The sequence below is a fragment of the Peromyscus californicus genome, unplaced genomic scaffold (assembly GCF_007827085.1).
Source record: "Peromyscus californicus insignis strain IS unplaced genomic scaffold, ASM782708v3 Scaffold_3__1_contigs__length_106647218, whole genome shotgun sequence".
Taxonomy (NCBI): domain Eukaryota; kingdom Metazoa; phylum Chordata; class Mammalia; order Rodentia; family Cricetidae; genus Peromyscus; species Peromyscus californicus.
Genome location: NW_026294551.1, coordinates 39,407,572 through 39,429,097, shown reverse-complemented (window position 1 = coordinate 39,429,097; position 21,526 = coordinate 39,407,572). Strand labels below are relative to the sequence as shown.

Genomic DNA, 21,526 nt, shown 5'->3' with positions numbered 1-21,526 from the left:
AATCCCAGCACTCAAAAGGCAGAGGCAGGTGGTTCAGGTCACCCTTATTTACATACCAGTTCCAGGCAGTAAGGGCTACACAGTGAGATCTTGGGGTTTTTTGTTTGTTTGTTTGTTTGTTTTTTTAAATAATGCTAAAAGGTTATTCCACTAAATACAGTGCGTGTACTGAATTAGATCCCCCCACCCCCACCCTACACACACAGGGTTTCTCTGTGTAGCCCTGACTGTCTCAGAACTCCATCTGTAGACCAGGCTGTCCTCGAACTCAGAGATCCACCTGCCTCTGCCTCCCTAGTGCTGGGATTAAAAATGTGTGCCACCACTGCCTGGCCTGAATTAGATTCTTAATTTTAAAAAAATAGCTGTAGAGGGCGTTATTGAGACAGTGGGAGGATGTGATCATTTATATTTGATGGTTGTGTTTTAGAAAATAATAGTGTCATTAAGTTTCCTGTGTTTTGCACTTTGTGGTTATATAAAATGTTCTTGTTATTAGTAGATAATACTGAAACCCTCAGAGGTATAGTGGTATTGCATATACAGCTTTGAATGGCTCAGAAAAAAAAAGTATATACCAGAGGAAAAGGGAGAATTTTAAAAATTTGTTTACAAATTTTTGTGTTTAAAAAATTTGTAAATTGAATATGGGGGAACATATACCCATTTGTATTAGATCTAGTGGGTTTAGAAACTTTTAAAACTTGTTTTCCTTTTGTTTGTGGCGCTTTGGGCAAATTCCATCTTACCATGAATTTTACTGAGTGTTGAGTTTGTGAGATGGCTCCGTGAGTAAAGTTGTTTGCTGCACAAGCCTGGTTACCTGGTTACCCCTGGACCCCACAAGAAGATGAAAAGAGAAGATGGAACCCACTCACATGTATGCCATGGCACATATGTCCGTTCCCCCAGTTCTGTGTGTGCCTGTGTGTGTGTGTGTGTGTGTGTGTGTGTGTGTCTGTGTGTGTGTGTCTGTGTATCTGTCTGTCTGTCTCACACACATAATTTAAAAATGAAAACAGTTTGGTACTGTAAACAGGTCTATATTAGTGCCCACCCTAAGGTTATAAAGTGAAAGAGGGTGATGAACGTGAGGGGCTGAACCAATGCTTGGCACATAGTGCTCAGCTAATGTTATCTACAACTGTGACTACATCTGTTACCTATATGTGTTCACCTGAAGAGACCCATCGATGGGAAAGATGCTGGTACAGTTATCAAAAACCTTATCTAAAATAACGTAGGCCTCTGAAATTGTCCTTAAGTCTTATTCTAGGGACAATAATAGTGTTAGAGGAACCCACTGGAGATAAGGTGTGGGTCAGGCCAAGGTAGAAGGGTCAGTCAGTCAAGCCTGAGCAAGCAGGGAGGTGTTGTGGCGGGGATCCAGATAAACCCTTGGAGACATACAGGTTGTACATGATGATACTCAGATTCCCACCCTAGGAGGTAAGTCCCTGGTTATTTCACCAGCTTTGCGTATCTATGCTCGATTTTCAGAGGCTGTTTGCTCCCAGTCCTGCCGACTGCACAGGCCATACCTCCTCAATTTGATGTTGATATGAGGTGTGTGTGCCTAGATCTCTGCATGCCTCATACTTGTAGGGAAGAGGGTTCCTTAGGAAGAAAATCAAATCAGAAGCCAGCTTTGTCCTTGCATCAGAAATTTTAATGAAACGCTGATTTCTTGGGTTTGCTGTGCAGAGCCTGTGAGGGCCTGGCATGTGAGCATTTATATGTGGGGTTTCCATTTTCCTTCTTTTCCTGAGAGATACTCGGACTTCTTTTCTGGTTCCAAAACCAAGCTGAGGAGCCTGAAGCTCAGAGTCTGGAGCCCTCCTGTTGTCATGGGGCGGGGCCTCAGTAGACCTCCAGGCTCTGGGAGAGGACACTGTTAGAATCTCTATGGTATGGTAGCATCTCTGCACCCCTAGGAGTGAGTGGGAGCAGGGGGTTGCTGAGCGGCAAGCAGGTTAGCACTAGAACGAGCAGTGACGGGTAAGTTATACAGGAGCAGGCTCAAGAAGCCCTCTCTTCTACTTCATCTCCAAATAGTTGATGTATTCCTGAACCCACTTCTTCTTTGGGTTGGCACACACTTGACGGTTCCTTCGGGTGACAAAGCTGTAGGAGAGAAAAAGAGGTGGACAGTGGGGCGGCTTTTGGTGTCAGGAAACTGAAAAGCATACAGGGAAATGGTTATGGGAGTTGGGGAGGGCTTTTTCGTAGCTCAGGACTGTTTTTTTCCTTTTAGAAGACATTTCTTTTTCTGTTGGAATTAAAGGCACTAAGCTCCAGGCAGAGTTTCATTCATGTTAATTCCCTACACACACACACACACACACACACACACACACACACACACACACAAATCTGGAACTCAGCATTGAGCAGGGCAAGCACTGGCCTTTCATTGGCCCCTTCCCTTGCTCCAGGCCTTATGCTGAGTGCTGAATTCAAAGAAGTGGAGTATTGGTTGGATTTAAATCAGAACCTGAGTTGAGGAAATTAGGAGGGAACCCTAAGACTGGCTAGTCGCTCTTCTCAGGACTCCCAGCCTGTAGCTAGGGGTCAAAAGACCAGGATAACAACCCCTGCAGTCAGGACTGGTTGGGCTTCCCTTTCCTCCTCCTTTCTATAGTGTGTGATACCAAAGAACAAGTCATCTTGGCTAAATCTTCCCTCCCTTCCTTCCTCCATTTTTGGGGCCCTTTGCTCAGCTGACTTCCCTTTCCACCTGTCCCTTCAGAGCAGGTGTCCTCAAAGACACTGTCCCTTTTGAGTTCTCGTCTTTCCAACTCTGGCCCCAGGCCTGGCATATAGTTGATGCTTGGTGAACACTTACTGGATGAATAAGTGGATGAATGAATTACATTCATTCCTAACACACACACACACACACACACACACACACACACACACACACACATACACACACACTTTAGATAATGATGACAACAGGTCGATACTTCTTTATACCCATTTTGTGCCAGGGAGTAGTCTAAGGACTATTATTCTCTCTGTGACCTAGAGAAAATAGTGCCTTAATTACCCTCTTTTGGAACTACCTCAGAGAGGCTGAGGGGCCCCAGTTGACCAAGGGCCATAACTAAGATTCTAACATGGCAGACCAGCTCTGTAGCCAGGGGTGTTCAAGACAAGGTGGCCTAGCCTCTTTTTATTGGCAGTCCCTGGACTCTCTCCTCAGCCCTTGGCTTGCACTCCACCCAACATCTCCACAGACTGTCTCCTAGAACTTTGCTTGGTTCTTCCCTCTTTACAGTTTCCCCTCTAGACCTGTGTTGTGGAATGTTACTTTAACTAGGTAAAGATGTGTGACATTTGTTTTTGCTGCAGACTATTACTTTAACTATGTAAAGGTGTGTTACATTTGTTTCTGCTGCATGTGTTTAATTATGTAAAGATGTGCTGCATTTGTTTCACCTTGCCTGCCTAAGGCACCTGATTGGTCTAATAAAGAGCTGACTGGCCAATAGCTGGGCAGAGAAAGGATGGGTGGGGCCGGTGGGCAGAGAAAAGAAGTAGGAGGAGAAATCTAGGCTTGAGGGAGAAGGAGGAGGAGGAGAGAACAAGGGAGAAAGAGGGACACACCCGGGGCCAGAAGCCAGGCAGCTGCTGGACAGACAGACAGGAGAAGCATTGAAAGTAAGGTGTATACAGAAGGAAAGAAAGGTTAAAAAGCCCCAAGGCAAAATGTAGATGAAGAGAAACAGGTTAAGTTATAAGAGCTAGTGGGACAAGCATAAGATATGGCTGAGCTTTCATAACTAATAAAAAGTCTCCGTGTCTTGATTTGGGAGCTGGTTGGTGGCCCAAAAGAAAAAGCCTGTGACAGACTTGTACACCTGCATACCTCTCCATCTCTGCATCAAAACCTCAGCATCGTCCTTATCTCTTGCTCCTGACCATAAATCTCTTACCCTGGCTGATTCAGCCTCCAAAGCTCCCGACTCTTATTTCTTCTTGCCTCTGGGTACCACTCAGCCTACAATACCTCACCTGCGGGTGACTTCAACAGCCTCTTATCTAGATCCCTTCTTCCTAGGCTTTCCCTGTCCCAGGCCATTTTACTCTTGCCAGCTCTGTTTTCCTTCGGTTTTCTGAGACTCAAGGTGCTCTCTGCTCTCCTGCCCATGTCCCTACAAACCAAAGTAGAAGCCTGTGAACATGTTCTGGGATACACCCCATCCCCCCCACACGTCTCCTAATCTCTCCACTCATAGTCTCTTTTACAGTCATCACCTCTGAATTGCCTCCCTTACCCTTGAAGACACAACCCCTCCTCCCTTTCAGTAATGGTTTATGGGGTGCTTTCGTCATTCTCTGTCCCACGTATCACTCTTACTAAATAAAATCTCCATAGCTGAGGATGGCAATTTTATTCATCTCTGCCTGCTCATAATAGGTGCTTAAGGGATGGTTTTAAAAAATACTAATTTTTAGAGCTAAATTTAGTAATGCTAAATTTAGTAATGAAGTATTAATATTATTCTTTCGGTAATTCACCAGGACCCAAGTTCATCTTTGCCAGGGTCACAAAAATCTTTGGATTGGGGCTGGAGAAATGGCTCAGCAGTTAAGAGCACTGGCTGCTCTTCCAGAGGTGCTGAGTTCAATTCCCAGCAACTACATGGTGGCTCACAACCATCTATAATGAGATCTGGTGCCCTTTCTGGCATTCAGGAGTACATGCAGGCAGAACACTGTATACTAAATAAATAAATAAATCTTTAAAAAAAGTTTTTTTGGAGCCGGGCAGTGATGGTGTGCTTGTCTTTAATCCTAGTACTCAGGAGGCAGAGCCAGGCTGATCTCTGAGAGTTTGAGGCCAGCCTGGTCTACAGAGCGAGATCCAGGACAGGCTCCAAAACTACATGGAGAAACCCTGTCTCGAAAAAACCAAACCAAACCAAACCAAACAAAAAAAGTGTTTTTTTTTTTTTAATTAACACCCTTCAATCTTTTATTGTCCCATTTTGTTCTTTTACTTTTGGATTCATTTTATGTGTATATTTCATCTGCATATATGTTTGTGTATCATATGTGTTCCTGGTGCCTGAGGAGATCAGAAGAGAGGGCACTGGATCCCCTGAACTGGAGTTGCAGATAATTGTGAGCCTGGATCCTCTGCAAGAGCAGCGAGTGCTCTTACCCGCTGAGCCATGTCTATAGTCCTCCATTTTCATTCTGTAAATCATTAGCATCTTACATTTCTTAAGCTACTGTCACTAATCACTTTGTTTTGTGGCAGGAAAAGGGAGCCCCAGAGACAGACAGACTCCATTCCTCTTTTACTGTGCAGCATTGAGCAAGTCAGCAAACGCCTCTGGAAATCAGTTTCATTATGTGGAGATACTTGTACACATTGGTAAGGGCTATGTGTGATTTAGAGACAGCTCACATAGACATGACACCCCAGTAAGTACTCCCTGTGTGGTGGGGATTATTATATTTCCCCAAATCTGTCCATATGCATACTTAAGGCTGAATCTCATTATAACTTCTTAAATGGATAGGATTTTAGATTTTATTTACTTGATTGAAATTAGGGCCCTGACCTTGACCCATCCTGATCTTGACTCATCCTGTCCTTGATCTTGCCTAGTTCTTCAGAGTATTAGTTGAGCTGGATCGGGTATGAAATATGGAAACTTTGGGCTCTTAACTGGAGAGGAATGATGGAGTGGATCTTCTCCCAGACATTTCAGCCTGTGCTCAAATAAGAGCTGCGCCAGCAAAAATTGGTGTCCTAGGAACTGTGTCTGTCAGGGTAGGGAGGATCCTCTAAGGCAGTGGTTCTCAACCTTCCTAATGCTGCGACCCTTTAATACAGTTCCTCCTGTTGTGGTGAGCCCCCCCCAACCATAAAATTATTTTTGTTGCTACTTCATGACTGTAATTTTGCTACTGTTATGAATCATAATGTAAATATTTTTGGAGATAGAGGTTTGCCAAAGGGTCATGGCCCACAGACTGAGAACCACTGCTCTAAGGATACTGTGTCTAGTTCTTTTTATGTTACAACTGGGGACTCTGAGCTGGAGATGAGGAGCCATGGCTCTTTGAGGAGCTGAGGGGGTGAGTGGGGGTGATAGAGTACACTCTCCGAGAAAGATCATGGCAGGGCTATAGTCAGGGCATGGCGGGGGTGGGGTGCGGTGGTGGCTTCTATACCCCAAAGAGGAACCCATGGGGGCTAAGACTCACACGACCGCAGAGTTGGAGCACTTGCTGCTGGTGTAGAAATACTCCTTGACGTGGGCACGAGGCAGAGCAAGGGAGAGGTAGGAAAAGCAGCAGGGAGTGGTATCTGAGCCATCTGGGAGAAGGAAGAGAAGAAGGATGAAGAATTAATTTATTAATTGGCAGTTACACTGGGCACTGTGCTGGGCCCTTCACATGATTTATCTCCAAAGCAGTGTCTGTTGTCATCCATCTTGGCAGAAATGGAGGCTCAGAGGACACCGTGGCCGCAGTGAAGATTTGAACAGATGCTTGAAAGGATCTGTCCAAACCCATGTGGTCCTGGAGTCAAGCTTGTGCTTTGCTCTCTGTACCACAAGCCCTGCTGGGATCCTTCTCTGCTCTGGGCCTTCTGCCTTGTTCTTTCAGCTCCCCTAGTGGAGTCAAGGCTTAGTTTCTTTGATGCGTAAAATAAGATCTAGGGAAGCACCCAAGGCCAAGATTTTATAACTTGGCATTCTAAATAGGGACTGAAAGTGCCTCTAGCATCCTGGGGCCTGGCTGGGCTGAAGTGAAGGTCCCCGGAACAGAGAAGCTCTTGGTGGTCACATCATTCAAGACGCCACTAAGCGGCACACTGTCATCCCCACAGCAGAGCTGTGATGCTTGTCTTCCCAGCCAGTTAAGACTGGTTGGAATACCAGTTTCCACACTCTAGCAGTGTGCGCCCTTAGACAAGAATCCGTCTGCTTGGGCCTCTGTTTCCCACCGTAAGTCAAGAACAGCCACTGAAAGACTAGGATGGCACAAGTCAAGGAATCTGCGTGATGCCCAGCCTGTATCAGCACTTAGTTCTCTTTCTTTCTGTTTTTTTTTTTTCAATCCCTAAATTCTTTTCTATCTATGAAACGAGAGACTATCACACCTCAGGCACTTTAAAAAGTATTAGACATTTCTTAGAAACTATGCTGGTGACAGATACGAGTCAGTCATTTTTCAAAGTTGGCTTGAGCTACCCTGCCTTACAGTATGCCCAGCACCGGTTCACACTTAGGGAGTACCTGCAGAGTTCATAGTGTAGACTTTGGAGACACAGAAACGTTCATCAGGGGGTCCTGCCATAATGTGGCTTAGCGATTTAGCAGGGATGGCAGGATCTCTGTGTCAATGAAATGTAGGAATGTGCATGGGGTTGAAGCAGTACACATACTATGACTGAAAAGAGAGGGAGGGTGGGGTGGGCATCTAGACAAGGGGTGAAGGTGGTCAGAACTCACGTGGGGAGGCAGATGCAGGAGCGCAGAGGGTGGCAGCAGTGAGGATGACCGTGAGAGCAGCTGCGGAGATCTTCATGGTACCCGGGGCAGAGGCTACAGGAGACGCAGCATCCGTTGTCTCAGGATCCTCTGCAAGGATGCTCTGCAGCTCAGGCAGACCTTTTAAAGGGAGGCAGGGCAGCAGAGGAAGTGCCCCCCCCCCCCGGACTGGGGGAGTTTCCACAACAGACACCAAACACTAGCTGCTGTCATAAATGAAAATACACAAAATGGAAAAGAAAAGTGAAATCACCTTCAGAAGTGAATGACTCTGCCTCTACTACCCTACAGTCCAAGGATGACTTATTAGCTTCCTCTGGCCAAGCACAGCGGGGCATGAAAAATCCCTTCCTCTGCTGCATCCTCAGATCTTCCTTCCCAAGCAGGCCCTCCCCAGATAGCAGGGAGCTGCTGCCTTAAGGCAAATGAGGGTCAGTTAAGTTAAGGTCAAGACCTACTGATCTTCACTTGGCAAGTTCCCAAGTTCTAGCTGGAGCTTGATTTTTGTCTTTCTGTTTTGTCCATGGAAGGATATTTGTCATGGTCACACTGTATCAGAAACATAGAACACACTTGTGCCTTTCTACAATGTCAGGCTTTATTGATAACAGCAAGTTAACGAAGGAGGTGGATTTGTTGACAGCAATTTGCCAAGTAATTCTGATTCCCTTGATAACCAGGTAGATATAGAGGTATCTACTGTGTGATCTGAGAGTTAATATTAGTAATTAAGGAAGGAATAAAAGAATCTGTGTCCTGTCTGTCCATCTATTATCTATCTATCTATCATAGCTATCTTTATCATCTATATATCTATCATCTATCTATCTAGGAGCTAGGGGAACTGATAGGGAATCCCATAGGTTGCAAAAGAGTCTCTATGGGATTAAAGATTAAAAACTGTAGAGATCTGCTGGAGGTGCCTACTGCAGAATCAAGCTTCAGGATCACAACTCAGAGCAAACCTCAGAGTCTAGTCCCAGCTAGACTCTGGAGCAAAATGTAAGAACATGGATGCTGTAGAAGTGAAAGGGGAGACTAGGTCCAGATGGACAATGGACAAGCAGTGAATGGCAGGTCCAGGTAAGTGAACTAGTGGATGGTAATTCCAGTAGGCCATGCCACAGTGGGAATGGATCTGAGCTCAAGTTCTGGGACAGTCTGCAATTCTCTGCCTGTCAGTCCTTTGCCACACATACCATGTGGCCCGATGACAGGCTGGTGGAGGTTGTTACCCTCATGTTAGGTGTTCTGAAGTCAGCTGTCCTGTGTCTCACTTTGGTCCTATATCTGTAAGTCTAACTGGTCATTAAAGAATGGGGACTCCTTGAACCACGGGGTTAGAGGTAGGACCTCACTCCATTCCAAAGGATTTGGTGCATCATCAATTCAGAATTAGGGAAAATTTAGCCAGGGGATGGGGGCTGAAATTGGTTTCTGAATAAGAGATAAATATTTATCAGCAGTGACCAAACTGAATATTGAAAAGAGTAACCACATACTGAAAACACTCTTTCTTTTCTTTTCTTTACTTTTCTTTTCTTCTCTTCTCTTCTCTTACCCCCCCCCTCTCTCTTTCCTTTTCATTTTTCTTTTTGAGGCAAACAGCTTCTTTCTATGCAACCATGGCTGGACTAAACTTTTTATATGGATGAGGCTGGGCTTGAACTTACAGCAATCCTCCTGCCTGTGCCTCCTGAACACTGGGATTTATAAATGTGTACTACCACATCCACCTTGTAGTCCCAACACTTGGGAGGCTGAGGCAGGAGGATCCTGAATTTGAGCCTCTGAAAAGGTTGGTTCAAGTTTAAGGAGGTTAAGTGTGCAGCTTATGGCCATAACTTGCAATGATAGATCTCACTGAATTAGTGACCACTTTCTACCACCCTTCATTGTTTCTAGAGAAATCCAGCAGCTCTTGTTAAGGCTCTGAGATGAAGCGGGAGAAGGGAGACAGACAATATATATGTAAATATAAACTCCCCAATTGTGAACCACCTCTTCTCTGCCTTGTCTCTTGTCTTTTGTGTTGAGAAAGAAAGTGCTCACACTGTGATTTAGGTTGACCTTAAACTTCTCCATTCTCTACAGTGCTGGAGTTACAGACTTGTCTCTCAATTCTGTGTGCATAGGATCTTTTACAAATTTATTTTCTTTTATGTGTATGTGAGTGTGCCATACTGACAAGTATGTGTACCATGTGTGTTCAGTGCCCTTGGAGGCTGGAAGAGGGTGTTGGATCCCCTGGAAGTGGAGTTACAGGCAGTTGTGAGCTGTCCCGTGTAGGTGCCGGGACTCAAACCCAGGTCCTCTGTAAGAGCAGCCAGTGCTGTTAACCGCTGAGCCATCTCTCCAGTCCTGAGCACAGTATCTTATCATGTTTGTCTTCTGTATCCTTCCCCTTCTTTTCAGCGAATGTTTGGATAGGATAGGTACTAAATCAGCAGTGAGTTAGTCTTAATCATTTCTTGTGGCACATCCACTAAGTACCTGGGCTGCCTAGAGCTGAAAATCCAGATCTCTTCTTTATTTTCCACTTCTTAAAATAAATCAATGTACATTTACGGTGTATCATGAAGTTTTGACCTTGTGACATGTTTACAGCAGACATATGAACACACTTGTCTCCTCATATAGCCACCGCTTTGTATTTATGTGGTGTGAGCGTCTGAAATCTCTCAGCAAATTTCCAGCACCAGACATGGTGTGACCAACTGCAGTCCCCACGCTGGGGTTTAGATCTGCAGACGTATTCACCCTGGATGGCTGCAGCTTTGTGTACCCCCCGGGCTACCGTCCCTCCATGCCTCCACCTCCCTGCCCTTTATAACCTCAGATCTACTCCTTATTTCCTAAGGCTGCACATATTCGTGATGCAGCAGACAGTTCTCCCTGTCTGCTCTCTATTGCTTATTAGTGACTTCGAGCAACTTGCTATTTCCTTTGGTTCTCAGTCTCTTCCTCTGTGAATTAAGAAAATGCACAGAATCCATGTTGGTTGCTCAAGCCATTTAAGATATGATGAAAGCTGTGATTTTTTTTTTTTTTTTTTTTAATTTTTAGAGTCCTGGACAGACATATTTGTGGGCTTCTGAGTCATTGGTGCCAGCTCTTATCAACCCTCACATCTTCGGTGTGTGTTTACAGATGCCTCTCTGATAGGCAGACAGTCCTCCACCCATCCCCCTGGCCTGGCCTGGTCTTGATTTTGATTTCCTTCTCTCATTGACTCTTTTCCCAAGCGGAGCTGGCTTTCAGCCCAGTCACACTGATGTTATGAAGCCAGTGGCAGCCAAAGAAAATGAAACCCCATTTCACATGAATTTCAGGGCTTTAGTCAGATTTTGGGGTTTCCCCATGACTGTGTGGGTCAGCGCTTGGCTCTTCTGGCCATCCCTGTCAAAGTGTTCAAAGCAGGGAACGTCTAGTTTCTAGGCATCTGGGCTCCCAGGAAAGCCAGAAGCAAAGCCATATGCAAATTGGAGCGTGCTTCTTGATTGGATCCCTTTTTCCTTCCTTACATCTGGGACAGCAAGTTGTTGGCTCACGCCTTCTGCTTCCAGAGGGCCCTGTTGGACAAGGTGCTCCAGTGGTGAAGGCGTTGGTCCTGACCCCTGTCTCTAACGCCTGCTCTCATAACAGCTCCAACCACATTCAGACTAGAGGCTTGCAGCCTAGCCCCGCCAGCTCTTCTCACCTTCGCCACACAGGACAGTGGCTCTCAACAGCCGCTTGCTTTCTGCAGCTGGAGACCACATGTGGTGTGTTTGTTGACGGGAACTGTGCCCGGGTCATAGAGGAGCCCTGACGAGGGCCATGACCAGGCCAGGGTGGTGGGGAACATGCATTCTTCCAAAATTGCTTATCAACAGATAACTTTAGGCTTTCCTCTTCCATGAGAGAAGTGCATTTTCATTGTTTTCTTCTGCACGTTGCTTCGAGAATTCCCTTTTTTTGTTTCATACCCCTGGTGAAATTCTTTATTCTTTACGCTTTGGGAAAGCTTATTGCGAGAGCACAGCCCCTCAGTTCTTCCGCCCCTCCCCTCCAGAAGGAAGTCTGCTGGAGCAAGGCAGCCTTGAATTTGAAATCAGGTAGCACTTGCTGCCTTTTGTTACATCTACTCTTTGGTTTTTCTTATGGAAACTATGCTAAGAACACCCAGTCCTAGGACACCCAGGATGACCAAATGGAGGCAGTCAGGAAATGCCCTATTTCTAGCTCTCAGTGGATACTTAGAAAACCAGTCCCCAAATCTCCAAGCTCCAACATCTCTTTCCTTACTGTTCTCTCCTTCCCAACTTCATGTCAGTTGAGACGTTGGAGGCACAGGGTGAGAAGTGGAAAGCAGAAAGTGATGCCTTATTAACTCCAAGTCTCAGGTCAGACCTTCAAATCAGCTCCAAGACTCGGGCTAGACCCTTAAATGATTATTCAACCTAGGAAGAAACCAGCCCTGAATACTCGGCCTGTAGGCTCTGACTCTTCTCCTTTCCTGGCTGCCCCGCCCCCACAGTCCAGCACACAGACCACTTTTAGACAATTTTGACAGACAGGCTTATAAAGGAAATGACAAAAGTTCCTAGGTTCTGTTCCTTTTTTGATCTGGTTTCGGAAAGTCCCTTGTTCCTTATGACTTTCTTCCAGGCTCATAGATGGGCATCTCTGATTCCTGGTTTTTCCATGCTGCCTCCCCTTCTCCCCATTGCCCACCCACCCCTCAGCACTGAAGTCTTGAGAGTCTTCTACCCTCAGAACCTCCCTAGGTCTGTAGTGTTAGGAATGTCAGGGTGGGTAGGGAAGTCCCCTTGGGGAATTTCATCAAGTTGTAGTTTGGAAATTCTACAGTTTAGTCATTTTCCCTAAACATCCACTTTGGATGTGAGGCGAGCAAGGGACCCGGATGTAGGAGGCATAAATTTTGGTCCCAGTCGAGTGCTAAACCTAGCTGTGAGATTTGGCAAAGCTTTTGTGAATCTTGGTTTCTTCAGCAGAGAAGTAGAGGTGTAACGGTATCACCCTGAGGCCCTTTCCTTCTCATTTGAAAAATAAAATAGTGGGTGATTTCTAGTGCATTGGAGTGATTTAGAACTGGATGCTCATTCCCCTAAAGTCAGCACATAGTATTCCTCCTGTGGGTGAGGCTGGAAGGTTTCTTTGCACTTTCATTTTCTGGGGCCTGGAGACTCACTGTACAACTCAGCTTATGTACCCCTTCCACAGGCAGTTCTGTATTCCTCTGCTGTGGGATGGTCTGTATGTCAAGTGTGTTGCTGATTGGTCAATAAATAAATCACTGATTGGCCAGTGGCCAGGCAGGAAGTATAGGCGGGATAAGGAGGAGAATAAAGCTGGAAAGTGGAAGGCTGAGTCAGAGACACTGCCAGCCGCCACGATGACAAACAGCATGTGAAGATGCCGGTAAGCCACGAGCCATGTGGCAACTTATAGATTAATAGAAATGGGTTAATTCAAGATAGAAGAAGTAGATAACAAGAAGCCTGCCACGGCCATACAGTTTGTAACCAATATAAGTCTCTGTGTTTACTTGGTTGGGTCTGAGCGGCTGTGGGACTGGCGGGTGACAAAGGTTTGTCCTGACTGTGGGCAAGGCAGGAAAACTCTAACTACATTCCTCCATTTACCCATTGTGCCACTCAGTCACTTCCCCACTCCCAGCCTCCACCCATCCATCCTTCCATCTACTCAGTCACCTCCACAGCTCCTGTCTGCTAACATGCATTGTTCATAAATGGGCAAAGCCACATTTGTTGACTCAGTCAAGAAGGTGATGTACTGGGGTGAGTGGAGCGGTTTATAGAAAAGTCGGAACAGAGGAGAAGCGGCTTGGAAGAGGGGCAGGTGTCAGAGTGCTTAACTGGATACGTTCTAAGGATTCCCAGTTCTAGGAGAGGAAGAACCAGCTTTGTCATTTGCTTGCTGGGAGGAGGCATCGGATTTGTAGGACCCTGGGGAGGAGGGGTGATTCCACGAAAAGGTGCCAGGGTAACAGTGAGACCGAAACATGTATACTGTGTAGAAAAACTAAACAAACTAACGGATACCCCACTCACTCACCATCCCTGTATCTATCCGCTCCCATCCATCTATTCATCTGCTTTCTTAGCCAGAAACTCCACCTTTATTGAGTGCCCATCATGTTCCAAAAGATGAGCTAATCGCTTAGATATAGTAAGTTTGCTTTCTGTTACTGTGATAAACACCACTACCGAAGTGACTTGGGGAGGAGATAGATTATTTTGTCTTACAGATTATAATCCATCATGAAGGGAATTTAGGGCAGGAACTCAAGGCAGGAACCAAAACCAAGGCCATGGAGGAGTCCTGCTTACTGGCCTGCTCTCCATGGCTTGCTCTGTTTATTTGTTTGTTGTTGTTGTTTTTTAAATATAGCTCAGGACAACTTGCCTAGGGGTGACACCACCTGTAGGCCTCCAGTGAGATCTAGGATCTCCTCATAAGGGATTCCTCAACAGTTAAAACAGAGATGAGGACACAGGGAAAGAAATCTACACATATGTATTTGTGTACTTGGAGGGGGTGTCTAAAAGTACACCACTAGAGACAAAGCTGTTGTTCTAATCTTAGCTAATCTTTTAATAAAAAAAAACCCAGAGCCAGATATCAGGGTGAAAGCTGAAAGGTCTGAGAAGCAGAGCAGTCAGCCACTAGTTCTTACCTCTATGAAATCCTCAGCCTAAAGAGAGTGAATTCCTGTTTCCTTATGCCTTATATACCTTTCTCTGCCCTGCCATATTATTTCCTGGGATTAAAGACATGTGAGTTCCCAAGCAAAGGCATGAGATCTCAAGTGCTGGGATTAAAGGTGTGTGCCACCACTGCCTGACCTCTATGTCTAATCTAGTGGCTGGTTCTGTCTTCTGATCCTCAGGGCAAGTTTATTAGGGTACACAATATATCACCACATTTCCCCCTTTTTGTCTAAAATAATAAAAGAAGCTTATAATTAATATAAGAAAAACTATATACAATAAGTATATGCAATGTATACAGTCAAGCATTACATTAACAATGTCCAGTCCATTAACATTTGACAGATTCAGAGAAAATACTCCATTATTTACCCTATTTTAGTGAGTCCAAAATGTTGCACCTAATTCACTTTCTATCCTAACTTGTATTACCAACTGAAAACTATCTTTTGATGTCTTTTAAACTTACACACTTTACACATCTTTAGTGAGTTTCTTTTCTGAATTTGTTAACAAGGAAAACTATAACTATCTAGTCTTCAACCCCCTCAGAGATCCAAGAAGGAAATAATATATCCTAAGTAAGCAGGAAGTGCAAACAAGCAAGTTCCAAAAAATGTGGGAAATGACAGAAACCGCTGGCTACCTGGACAGTCACCCAAGATTTCTCTGCAACGTTGGGGCATCCATCTTCGGCCTATAGGCCTAGCATATCTGACAAACTCATCTGTGAAGCAGAATTTTCTAAAGAGCCTTCCTACCTTGTCTTGGCAAGGTTTGGCAGTCCTTTCTTTTGTGTCCTGCTTGTCCATTTTGGACAGCACGCTATCAGCAGTCGAAGCAAGGGCACTTTCTTGCCCAGGGGCTAACTTTTGCAAAGAAAGTTTTACAGAGAAAGTAAACTCCATATGGAATTTCTTCGATGCCCATCATCTTCTCTGAAGTAGATTGGTGCTGCCAGGAGCAGACATGTCTCATAGTCATAAAAAAGGAATCTATGTTGTGGGAGCCCATTCTCGGGTTCCTCCTGGCTTTACCCAGCAGGTCCGCATAGAGGATGATTAGATCACCGGCCTGAGTGCAGGTGTCTGGGATGGTCTGCACTTGGCTGTGCTGGGGGAGGAGGTCTTTTGCTCCACCCCTTGGCGTCTCTATAAAAACCCTGGGGCAGAGACAGTCAGGGCCCGTTGGAATAGGTTCCAGGTCCTCTCGAGGCTATCCTTTATTTTCTATCTGTTTATCTCCGCGATATTCTCCGCAATAAATCCTATCTAATATTTCCTGCTGCTCGCACTTAAGAAAACTCTGGGGAACTGTGGGGGTGGTTGGGTAAACGCCCCACACTATGTAATTAAAACATCTTAAATGCCATATTCTGCAGATCTCTGAAGTGCTTGAAGATGACCTGTTTATCTAAAATATATTTCTGTTTGATCTTGAAAACATACAAGTTTGATTATAATAGGTGACTAAATACTAACTTGCATTTCTTTATATCCTAATTAGTTGGTAATAGTAACTTTCAGGGACTAGCAATTTGCATTACATTGTTAAATGAGCTGTATAGGTACAATACCTTGAACAAGATTAGAAATATATATACAGTATTTTCTAACAAAATCAATCTCAAATTTGTATAAATATGCATAATTTGTATACAATATACAAAAATCCAATCCAATGTAAAATATTTAAAACTAGTAGTTGCTTTTTAAAAGCAGATTCAAGAACCTATTTATCTTATCAGAAAGCCACTTCATTCTAGGTATGGGGCAGTAAGAGATGAATGTATCATACCACCAGAAGGTTGCTTATCATAGGGAAGCCCAGAATGAAGCTAGGATTCAGCACAGAGTGGACAGGGTGCACCTCACCTTTCACATTTATAAAATGGGAAGAATGAACATAAGACTCTCTTCCTTGGCTGCCTTAAAGCACTGCCGTGGAGGTGAGATGAGTTAATGGATGTGGAGTCACTGTCCAAGGGGCAAAAGGAGAAACTGAGTCACCAGAGTTCCAGGCATCCCCAGAGTGGCTCCGGTGTTGCTGACTTTTGCCACACACTCACTGTCCACCACCCATCGGTGACACTGGAGAGGATTTGTGAAGTGGTTTTGATGCTCGGGTAGGCGGCATAGAGCGTTCAGGACTAGCCACCTCGGAGAAGCGGATGAGCAAAGCTCTGGGGGCCTAGGGTGGGCTGGGAATGGCAGCTGGGTAAGGATGTAGCTGTGGGATTGGGCTTGGTCTCTTGTAGATTCAAATGGCCTCAGCAATTTGAACTCTGAGCCTTTTGGGAGCCCCAACTGTTTCAGCTCATAATAGGAAGGAGCTGGGTTCTCCAAGTTGTAGCCAAGTCAACACAGGAGCTGACGTTGACAGGCCTGTGGTGAAGTAGCTGTGCATGAATTCAGCAAGACAGAAGGAGGCAAAGGTTTGTCAGACCCAGTGCGGTACAATAGGACAAGGCAATAGAGAGAAGCTATTGGCACAGAGGGACTCCAAGGGGTATTTTTATTTTAATTAAAAAAAAAAAAAAAAATTGATCACCAGGGAGGCTACCCGGAAAACAGGACCCCAAGAAAGACACAGGGATCGCCCAATGACAGAGAAATGGAATGAGATCTACATGAACAGCCTGGACATGAGTGGGGGTAATGAAAGGCAAGGGTCGAGGGAAAGAGAGCTTGGGGGAGCGGGAGATCCCAGCTGGATCAACAACAGAGAGGGAGAACAAGGAATAGGAGACCATGGTAAATGAAGACCACATGAGAACAGGAAGAAGCAAAGTGCTAGAGAGGCCCACAGAAATCCACAAAGATACCCACACAACAGACTGCTGGCAATGGTCGAGAGACAGCCCGAACTGACCTACTCTGGTGATGGGATGGCCAAACACCCTAATTGTTGTGCTAGAAACCTCATCCAACTACTGAGGGATCTGGATGCAGAGATCCATGACTAGGCCCCGGGTGGATCTCTGGGAGTCCAATTAACGAGAATGAGGAGGGTTTATATGAGCGAGAATTGTTGAGACCAAGGTTGGATAAAGCACAGGGACAAATAGCCAAATGAATGGAAACACATGAACTATGAACCAATGGCTGAGGGGTCCACACTGGATCAGGCCCTCCGAATGGGTGAGACAGTTGATTGGCTTGATCTGTTTGGGAGGCATCCAGGCAGTGGGACCAGATCTTGTGCTCATTGCATGAGTTGGCTGTTTGAAACCTGGGGCCTATGCAGGATTGTTTGGCTCGGCCTGGGAGGAGGGGACTAGACCTACTTGGACTGAGTCTACCAGGTTGACCTCAGTCTGTGGGGAAGGCTTTGCCCTGGAGGAGAGGGGAATGGGGGGGGGCGTTGGGGGGAAGGTGAGGGGGACGGGAGGGGGGAGAACAAGGGAATCCGTGACCGATATGTAGAACTGAATTGTATTGCAAAATAAATTAAAATAAATTAAAAAAAAAAAAAAAAATTGAGCCGGGCGGTGGTGGCGCACGCCTTTAATCCCAGCACTCGGGAGGCAGAGGCAGGCGGATCTCCGTGAGTTCGAGGACAGCCTGGGCTACAGAGTGAGTTCCAGCCTGGGCTACACAGAGAAACCCTGTCTCGAAAAATAAAAAAAAGAAAAAAAGAAACAAGAGGGGAAGAAGGCTGGTACAATTTACTGCAATGTGTGTGGTATGCTGGGGTAAAATTGACAAAGCAAAACCAGGAGGAGAGCTGAGGGGGCAGCTCAGTGGGAATGCAGGTATAAGGACTTGAGCTCAGCTCCCAAATCAAACAGCTGTGTGTGATGGCGTGTATTTGTACATGTGCTGGGGGGGGGGGGCTGAGGCTCATTGACCAATCAGCCTAGCCTAATTGGCAAGCTCCAGGCTGATGAGAAGACCTTGCCTCAAAAAACAAGGTGGACAGTATCTGAGAAAAAACACCTAAGGTTGATTTTTTTTTACCTCTGCACCACGTTTGAGCATACATGTACCCCCCACACACAACATACATGAACATGCGTACACACACACACACACACACAGAGAGAAAGAGAGAGAGAGAGAGAGAGAGAGAGAGAGAGAGAGAGAGAGAGAGAGAGAATACTACCTATCATTAAAAACTAGTAAAGGTTACCTTCCTGATAAGACAGTGAAGGAGGGAACCAGGTGGGTCATGGCAGGAGACCCCCTTCCCTTATATACCATTTTGTACATTTAGAATTGATATCATCTGAAACTTGTTGGCGCAAACCTGTAAATCCAGCACTTAGAAGGCTGGGTGGGAGGGAGGATCACACACCGATAATCTGTCTCCAAAAACAGAGATAATGAGAATACCCCCTCTCCCTGCCAAGCCCCCCAAACAACAAACAAACAAAGGAAGAACTTCATACCAGGTAAGTGTTCGAATGTCTGATCATTTTATGAAGTGATGGCCAGTGTTAAAGTATGAGATTCAACACAAAGCTTTTCTCAGGCCTCAGAGCTCACTGGGTCCTCTGAACAGACCCGGCTGCTCAGTAAAGGCTCCCTGAGGTGGCCTGACTCACTCACGGCCTCTCTATTCCAGCCCCCTCACCTCACCCTTTGCTGCACCAGGGAAGTGGGCTTTTAGGACCACACTTCAAATAAAACAGCCTAGCTCTGTGCCTTCCTCTCGAAGAGCAAGGGTCAGGGAAGGAGGGAGGGTGGGTCATAATCTTCTCTGACTGAGGGTGGTGTATAGGGAGAGAGCAGTCCCCAGAGTTGTGTGACTTTGGTCACTGCCTCTGAAGCTTCAAAAACTCAAGAAAATGCCATGTTCCTGCTAGGCAGTTCCTCATATATAAAATGGGATGGTTTTTCCTTGGTGCCTGGGAAGAGGAATGGTCATTTTATGTGATGCCTGGCACACAGTAGGGGTTTCATAAATAAAGGCACATGTGCTCTGGGGCCTCCGTAGTGCGTAGTGCCGAATAGAGAATTCCCATGGAGCTCAGTCCCAGACCCAGAGAGAGACCCAGCTGCTCTCAGCAGAGGCTCTCTGGGATGGTGTGACACACAGAGGCTCCTCCCTGACTCAGCCCCTCACCCCAGACCTCATCCACTCTCCCCTGTACCAGGTAACATGCTGCAGGAGCATTTCCCTTTCAATTCTCACAGTAGGTAGTGTTATCTTCCCCATGCCACAGGCAAGATGACTTGGGTCTGGTTAGCACAGCTACTGAGTCAGCAGCCCAGTGTTAGTTTCTGTTTCCAACTGTCCTCCCGTGAGCTGGCCAGTAACAGGGCTGCTGTGTCGGAAATGGGGACAGAGAGTGGCAGGAAAAAAACAAAAACAAAAACAAACACAGGCTGGAAGAGGGCAAGGGGGTGCAGAGGGTCTTGGATGACTGAGGACTTTCACAGAATGTCTCTGCCATTGCAAGGTGTCCATAGACAAGACTCAGCCAAACCGGAGGGATTTGGGGCTTTGCTGGAGGGGGAAGAGCCCCCCTTCTCTGAGGTTTCCAGGAGCTGTCCAGCAGTGAGACGCAAGAGGCAGGTGGGAGCCCAGCTAGTTCTGCCCCAGCAGCCGCAGCAGGGAGACTAGCAGGCCTGGGGGGGGGGGCGCGCGGGGGGGGGGGGGGATGCCACCGTGGGAACACCTCTGCTGACACCTACCTTCCTCGTGGGCCTCCATCCCGAGTCACATGGTCCCAGGGTAACAACAACAGTAATGACAATGACAACCAGGCGAGAAAGCACAAATACAGAGCTTCAAAGGAAAATATACAAATCATTGTAGGAAACGTAAGGGTTGGGGCTGGAGAGCTGCCTCGACGGTTAAGAACACTTGCTACTCTTGCAAAGGAACTGAGTTCGATTCCCAGCACCCACAGAATGGCTCACAACCATCCATAACTCCAGTTCCAGGGGATCCCATGTCCTCTTCTGACCTCCATGAACGTCAGGCACACACATGGAACATGGACAGACATGCAGGCAAAACACTCATACCCATGAAATAAAATAAATCTTAAAAAAACACAAAGGGCTGGACAGTGGTGGCGCATGCCTTTAGTCCCAGCACTCGGGAGGCAGAGCCAGGAGGATCTCTGTGAGTTCGAGGCCAGCCTGGTCTACAGAGTGAGATCCAGGACAAGCACAAAAACTACACAGAGAAACCCTGTCTCAAAAAAAACCCAAAGAAAACAACAAAAAACAAAACAAAACAAAAAAACCAAAGGATGCAGACGTGCACATAGTCATAGCAAGAATCTAAGTGTGTATACTTACACTGACAGGAAATGAATGTTTACTCCCATAACTTAATTGAATATACATTTTCCCTAGTATTTTGGGGCCTGGTGGGACACCCATGTTGGCCTTTCTGGGCCATGTTTAGATATTTGGGTGCTCATAGGGCTGTCTGTGTCCACAGATTCTTGTTGAACTACCGTTCCCACAGTAAACATGGCTGTGAGTCTGTCTGCTGGCTTTCTGGTAGTCTGTGGTTCCTCTTGAGAAAGGAGATGGCTCATCAGTCTGGGTGGTCCCTGCAGCCCTTCCTATCTGGGATACATATGCAACACCTGGACCCCCATCCCACACTCCTGTTGGTTTGGAGGACATCTGCTTTCTTTAAAAATTCTGGCAAAGATGTTGTGTGTTTCTTCTTTGGTCCTTCCTGTCAGGGTACATAGCAAGAATCAACTCTACTCTCTGCCTGCCTCACGAACCCCAAGTGTGCTTGAGTAACAGAAGAGATAAAAATAGGGAAATACAATTTCCTACCAGAGAAGAGAATGGCAGAGCCTATCCTCTGACAAGGAGTCCTTTCCCACAGTTGACCCCACAAACAGTGTGTCTGTCTGCACGTGAACTTGGCAACCTGTGCTAGTCCCTGAGAGGGAGCACTCCGCCACCCCAGAGGCACTTCTTCACTGCTCCCTGTGACCCTCCTCCCCACTGGAAAGATGCTGTGTTCTAAGCAGTGGACCTAGCAGAGCCCTCAGAGTTGGGTTCACCAGCCTTCCTGTGTCTTCACAGCCTAACCGCACCTCAAGCAAGACACACAGACACCACCATCTTTACTTTGTCCTGTGCAGATAACCACAGCCACTGTGAGTTCATGAGTGCCATGACTGTGTCATATACAGAAGACAGCATTTCACAACACTCCCCGCCCCCATCCTTCTGCTCTACATGCTCCCCTCCCTCCTCTTCCACGAGGCTCTTGGAGTCTTGCCGGGATTGATACATATGTTCCATTTAGGACTGAGCACTCCACAGTCATGTATTCTCAGTGGTT

General features: G+C 46.2%; 1 protein-coding gene across 1 annotated transcript; it reads right to left on the bottom strand.

Annotated features, from left to right (window-relative positions):
* Nucleotides 1-1,770: 1,770 nt before the first annotated feature.
* Ccl5 (C-C motif chemokine ligand 5) lies at nt 1,771-7,589 on the bottom strand. The gene is made up of 3 exons (XM_052759782.1): nt 7,482-7,589; nt 6,229-6,340; nt 1,771-2,124 (listed from the first exon to the last, which is right to left on the bottom strand). Exons 1-3 carry the CDS (start codon nt 7,555-7,557, stop codon nt 2,037-2,039), a joined length of 276 nt encoding a protein of 91 aa, XP_052615742.1. The 5' UTR covers nt 7,558-7,589; the 3' UTR covers nt 1,771-2,036.
* Between the last annotated feature and the right edge of the window lie 13,937 nt (nt 7,590-21,526).